Raw genomic sequence first — 6,881 nt, 5'->3', positions numbered from 1 at the left:
GTATTGCACTCTCATGATCACTCAACCAGATTTATTATTTTTTTAATGGAAAATGCTGACTTGGTAGGTCACATGGACTTTTGGACCATACAAAAAAAATTAACATCCGAACAAAGCATATAAACTCATCCATACACCCAATCCGACCCGTTTTTAAAGATAAAAACTTACCCAAAAGTTTTACAATGGTCTTTCGTATAAACGGGTTGGGTGAATTTTTATGTTTTGTTTGGGTGTAAATTATTTTATATGGTCCAAAAGTACATGTGAACTGTCAAGGCAGCATTTTCTACCGAAAAAATTAATAAATTTGATGGAGTGATCATCATAGTGCAATAGAAATAGTTGAGTGACTTTCTTATTGCAAATGATGAAAAAGTGACTTTACTACATAATTTTACATAGTTTAGTGACTATATGCGAGTGATGTACTAAAAATGCTCATGTGAGCTACAAAACTTTAAGTGGTTTTTGTAGAATGTTTCTGAAATCACACTATGAAATAGTAGTGAGTGAATATATGTCGTAAGAAAAATAAGTGTTTTTCGTATAATGCTCAAAGGATTCTTGAACATGCTCTATATGTGTATATTAATACTCTACACATTTTTAAAATGTCAAAAGGTAGTACTTGATAAAATTTGAAACTTGCATGTCATATTTTTATTATTTTGATCATAAATTGATTAATTTAACCGCAACTCTCCTTATTTACTAGAGCGTGAAAAACGACAATGCGAGGAAGCTCACACAGATGATGCCCATAATTTTATTTAGTTATTGATTTTTTAAAATTTTAATTTTCTTGGAAAAAGCTTCCTTATGGAAATAAACAATTTCTTAAGGCCACACTTCTACTGCCCTAGTTCCTCTATTTTAATTTGTATCTGTGATAAGTAAACTCAGTGTCTTCACCCACATTTCTTGTAACAATATACTATGTTTTTTTTAGTTGATCAGTTATTAAAGCTTTTTTTTAATAAAACCAGCAATTTTAAAGGTTAATTTTAAGTTGGTACTCAACGACTTTTAAACAGCTGAATTAGTATTTGAAAAAGTGGAAAAAGGGACGAATGGTGTATTGCATTCTCTGGCATCAAGCAGAAGGCTTTCAGGCAAATAAAAACACTCTTTACATAAATCATTAACAGCAACATTCTAAAAGTTTGAATCTCAAAAACGACATATAATTTGGAAAGGAAGGAATATCAAAATCCGTTTCACTCAAAAAAATATATATAAACAGACATTCTTAAAGTTTTTTTTTTCAAAGGCTTTGTCTTTTGCCGTACAAATGCTCTCCTTCTTGTCCCAAAAGAAACAGACTAACAACTAGTACTCACCATTTCTATTTTGATCAAATCCATGTTTGAAAAATCAATGAAAGACTCAATCTTTGAGGTAAGAGAAGAGTTAATGGTTTCACCATTAGGTGGAATCCCACAACACAGAACAGCTCATTTCTTGAAACCCATTGTTTCTTCTCCTGATGGTCCACCATTAAAGCTACCCTCACTGCCTTTCTCCTCTGAATCTGAATGGCCTTTAAAAGTCTCCTTCAATGGCTGGAGGCTTCCCCAAAACAAATGGAAAAAATGGGTTGAAAGTATGGAATCTGTTCATCACTCTGTATGGAAAGCTTCTGGTATTCATGAAGCTATTATAGGTTCAGTATACAAAATCCATAGTTATAAAGATTTGATTTTTGGAATGGCAGAAAGGTGGTTCTGTGAGACTAACACTTTTATATTTCCTTGGGGTGAAGCTAGTATTACTCTTGAAGATATGATGATTTTGGGAGGGTTTTCTGTTGTGGGGGGGACTGTTTCATTGCAGCCTCTTCAATCCACTGAGTTGGTTGAAATTCAAGAAAATCTTGAAAAAGCGCGCAAGGAACTTATCAGAATGAAGACTGATAACCATAATGGGTGGTTGAATCATTTCATGAAAAGTGGACACAGGTTTGAACATGAAGCTTTTCTTTCTCTTTGGTTATCTAGATTTGTGTTTCGAGGAAATGAATATGATAAAATAGGTATACATGTTTTTCCAATAGCTGTCAACCTTGCCAAAGGTACGCGACTAGCACTTGCTCCTGCTGTTCTTGCAAGCATATATAGGGACTTGAGTTTGTTGAAACAGACTATGATGATTGCTTCTTCATCAAATGAGGAAAATAAAGGAAATGCTGGAGATAGTGTTGACATTCTAGCGCTTACTCTTTGGGCGCCGTTGTTGTTTGTTCAAGTTTGGGCTTGGGAGAGGTTACTACCTTTGCAGCCAAAGCAGGCTCGCAAATGCAGTATGGCTAGTGGGGTGAGAATAGGACGATGGCATAATGTGAAACAATTGGATGTGATTAATGTGAGGAATATTATTGATGCTGCTGGTGAAACATTTCTGTGGAGGCCATATGCCTTGGCTTCTGTGAAAGGTTGGTCAGTTCCCAAGTTTTACAAGGAAAGATCAGAAGAGTGGACAATATTTGAAGGGCAAAATGTGGAACAAGAATTGGAGTCTTTCGTTCGATGCTTGAGGGTATCTGAGCTAGTCGGGTTAGATTGTCAAGAGCCTTATCGACCACATCGTGTAGCTATGCAGTTTGGATATGACCAAGATTTCCCTAAATGGATTCCTCGCTCGTGTTCATGTCCACAAGTTGCCTGGTACAACTATAGTAGACCCATTGATTCTGATTTGAGGCTATATTATCCATCTAGGTTGTCTGAATCGGATGTCACTGCCCAGTATTTGAAATGGTGGAGAATAGAAGTATTATTTCTAGCTGTTGCATTCAAAGGAGTGTTGCGTGGACTAAGGAGTAAAAGAAGATCAAGACGGCTTTCTAGCCTTTATGCTCCTCCTACTTTTGCTCCCAAGTTAAAACATGTGAAAGTAGCAACTGACTGTAACTTAAAAAAAGTAAAAGTGGAGAATTACCCTGATGTTCCCCCTGGTTTTCTACCCAAATGTGGTGAGGTAAATGACAAGAAGCATATATCCATGAAGGAAAAGAAAGTAAAAATGGAGAATTACCCTGATGTTCCCCCTGGTTTTCCACTCAAACGTGGTGAGGTAAATGACAAGAAGCATATATCGATGATGGAAAAGAAAGTAAAAGTGGAGAATTTCCCTGATGTTCCCCCTGGTTTTCCACCCAAATGCAGTGAAGTAAATGAGAAGAAGAATATTTCTATGGGGATTTCACAAACAATGGCTTTCAACATTGTGCCTCCTGATTCAATGGAGAAGAATACTGCAGAAGAAAAAAGTTACACATTCCCTGACTATGCACATGACAGGAACAAGACTAATAGTGTAGCTCAAAATCTGATTACCAACAAGCAGAAAAGAGGGGAAAGAACTAGCTGTGTTGACATTAACTTGCCTAGTTTAATGGATTTAGAAGCTCGTCTTAGCCGGTTTGAGCGACTAGTTGCTTCACACAAGAGTAGCTAGATTCAATTTACTTAATACAATTCAGATGCATATTTCTTTTCCTTTTGTGTGGTTTACTTGCTTCAGGGTGTATTCTTCGTTTTCCTCTTTTACGTTTTCAGTCTACCTCCTCGTTTGATTAGTTTAGGTATGAACTACTAGAATAGTCTATATCTAATTATCCCTCTTTGTAGAGAAGCTCAGTCAAGACGTGAAAATATACTTACAAGCTTATTAGAGAGAATGTACAAACTTACTCAATTTATGATGGTTACAGTTGACAGTAAGTCTGTTAGAGCTTCATGCATTTATTTTGATTCGCAGTAAATGCTTGCTTTGAAATCCCTGCTACTTATACTCTGTGAAGTCCTCAATCACGAAATGATATTCTTGACTACGGGTGTGTTTGGTATAACGGAAAATGTTTTCCAAGAAAATATTTTCTTGGAAAACAAGTAGTAATCATATTCATTTTCCGGTGTTTATTACGCAAATTAAGGAAAATAACTTCTCAAGAGTATTCATAAATAATTTAGATACAATAAACATGAAGTCACAAACTTTCGAACCAACAACCTTTCGAACCCACAAATTTCATAAACTTCCGAATCGCTAAACTTTCGAAACCGCGAAATTTCGAACTCATAAACTTTACAATTTCTAAACCCGTAAACTTCCAAACACATAAACCTCCGAACTCATAACTTTGGAACTTGTAAATTTTCGAACCTGTAAACCGAAAGATGAAAAAATTAAAACTGAAAATATATAAAAAACTATTTTTTTCCCGGGGGCAGAAAAACGAAAAAATAGAAATTTGAAATTACAAAAAAAAAAAGTAAAAAAAAAAACTTATTTGTTGTGCGGGGAGGGGAGGTGGCGTGGGGGTGGGGTGCAGAAAAAAAAACAGAAATTTGAAAATTACAAAAAAAAAAAATGTTTTTTGTGCGGGGGGGGGGTGGGGTTGCAGAAAAAAAAAAAACAGAAATTTAAAATTACAAAAAAAAAAAAAAAAAAAAGAATTCTCTTTGTGAGGGGAGGGGGTGGAGAAGGAGGGTGGGTGGTGAAAAAAAAAAAACAGTCGATGCTGGATATATGTTGGTCTATTTGCTTTGTTAATTTCTGTGGTGACTTAGCTGGTTTTGAGCGATGACCAGCAATGGACAGGTGATGACTGCGACATCTTATAGCTCTAATCCCTTCTTAAATCCATTCCTGATCTGTAAGAAAGAAAGACAGAATCAATTACTGTTCTAAAAGAAATCAACATACAAGCTTCGCGATACAATAAAGCCAAACAAATCAACTTAACCACTTCAAGAAAGACCAGAACTTATAAAAATAAATCCAGATCCTTTCTGAACAGACATTATTTCAAGAATGCACTAATATCAACATAAGTAATATATGAACACCCTTTAATTAGATACTTCTGATCGTAATCCCCTCCTAATATGGTATGCAAGCGCTTGAACACCAATGCCAAAAAATTTTCACTAAAAATTAGATCAGTGCACTTGGTGGACATATTAACAAGTGTACCATTGGCCATGCCTAGCTCTCCAAATATGTGTCGAACAATGAAGCAAAGAAGTGTGCACTGCTGGATTTTGATAAAATAAAGTTCTGCATATCCTTTTTCATCATATTAGTCACAAGCATCGAGTTTGTCTAGAGGATCATCACCATTAATTCTGGACAAAACTAGTACATAACACAGCAATACAAGTAATGAGATTTTCGAACAAGAGAAAAGTCTCTATCAAGATACTTTTCCAAGACCATTTCATTTGTTATGACACATCCATGAATCATTTTTGACATCTTCAGTTCCAGTAAGTGTAATGGAAGCATTTGACACAACTGGAATTATAAGCTAATTAGACTTCGAAAATGATGGCAGGGTTACCCAAAGAACCATAGTATATACCAAAATGTTTGACCCATAATATGACTATCTTCCATCCACTTCAATCTTAAACAGATACTACTAATTAAAGACCCTATAGATTAGTAATATATTGATTAGTAATGTATAGTTTATGCGGTGATTAGTAATGAAGGTATTGTTATCAAAAAATTATTATGCAATGATTAATAATGAAGCATTATTGCCATACAAGAACTACTACTTACTTTAAGGAGCATTTTTCTCTTTAAATAGTCTAATCCCCATATTCCTAACGCACGTAATCTTATTCCATATTTTAACCCGTAATAAAATGTACTTTTTTCGTAAGCTAGGGAATATGCAGTCGTTACTCTTCACGTGTGCTTTGGGTTTTATCCGATTCCAGTGCAATAGCTCGCAAATCACATTTAAGAGGATTTGAACCAGTAGAAAAGTATGCAGGGGATTTTGATCCAGCGGCCTCCCATTTGGGGATACCTGCTCAATTAACTTGGTCACCCTTGTGGGTTAATAATATGTAAATTCTCGTATAGCTTATGCAATACTATTTGTAAAATTACAACCAGCTTAGAGGGTGTTTGGCTAAGCTTATAAGCTGGTCAAACTAGCTTATAAGCATTTTTCGGTTTATCTACGCGTTTGGTAAAGTTAAAAGTGCTTATAAGCCAAGTGCTTATAAGTCAAAAGCCATAAGCTGGTCACCCCTAGTTTATGAAATTTTAGCTTATAAGCACTTTAAGTTTGACCAAAATTTTTACTATTTTATCCTTAAAATATTCCTTTTTAGAACAAAACTCCTACATCGATAATCACTGCCTCAAGTATTTTTTTAACCTAAACCCGCCTCTTCAAGTCTGTAATTCTCATTGACTATTTAGGATAAGCAAATCCTCTATTCCTTTGCATATTTGTATCAATATAATTGTGTATTAATTTTTAAACTGCATGTAATAAATGAGGACATCAATTTTTTAGTGGATTATTTTCTAAGTGTTGCGGTGATGAAGACAATGTTTGTTTCTCTTCAAATATATTGTCCTATTTAGGTTTAGTTTTTACTGAGAAACTTTTGTCACTTTATTAATTATTATAACTTATGATTATATGTTTATCATAAAATAAATTATATTTATCATAAAAATTATCTTATCTAAGCACAATTGTATTTAAAATAAAATGACAAATAGAATATTTTGTATTTGAATCGATCTTTAATCTAAACTTTTGAAGAAATTACGCCCAAGTGTAAACAATTCTAAAGTTATTTAACTCATTTTAACAGAAAAAGAGCTTATCATCACTTTTTTATCAAATACTGCAGCAGCTTATTATCAATTTCAGCAATTGTATCCAAACACGTAACTGCTTATTTATTAAATTAGTTTCAGCACTTAAAAGTGCTTTTCAGCACCTAATGCTTATCATCTACTTCAAATCAGCTAATCCAAACGGGCTCTATTCTTTGACCTATTATTAGCCTTTCGAACTTGGTCACCCCTTAATTGGATTATTAAATGTATTTTATTTTGTG

At 34.3% G+C, this 6,881-nt stretch overlaps 1 protein-coding gene across 1 annotated transcript; it reads left to right on the top strand.

The window, feature by feature from the left end:
* Window positions 1–1,319: 1,319 nt before the first annotated feature.
* Window positions 1,320–3,459, top strand: LOC104095969 (uncharacterized). The gene has a single exon (XM_009602241.4). It carries the CDS (start codon window positions 1,366–1,368, stop codon window positions 3,457–3,459), a length of 2,094 nt encoding a protein of 697 aa, XP_009600536.4. The 5' UTR covers window positions 1,320–1,365.
* The last annotated feature ends 3,422 nt before the right edge of the window (window positions 3,460–6,881 follow it).

The sequence above is a fragment of the Nicotiana tomentosiformis genome, chromosome 7 (assembly GCF_000390325.3).
Source record: "Nicotiana tomentosiformis chromosome 7, ASM39032v3, whole genome shotgun sequence".
Taxonomy (NCBI): domain Eukaryota; kingdom Viridiplantae; phylum Streptophyta; class Magnoliopsida; order Solanales; family Solanaceae; genus Nicotiana; species Nicotiana tomentosiformis.
The sequence above is the reverse complement of the archived record's forward strand: the minus strand, read 5'-3'. Positions and strand labels throughout refer to the sequence as shown.

Coding starts and splice junctions, on each gene's coding strand:
- LOC104095969 (XM_009602241.4), top strand. CDS start 1,366: ATGTTTGAAAAATCAATGAAAGACTCAATCTTTGAGGTAAGAGAAGAG.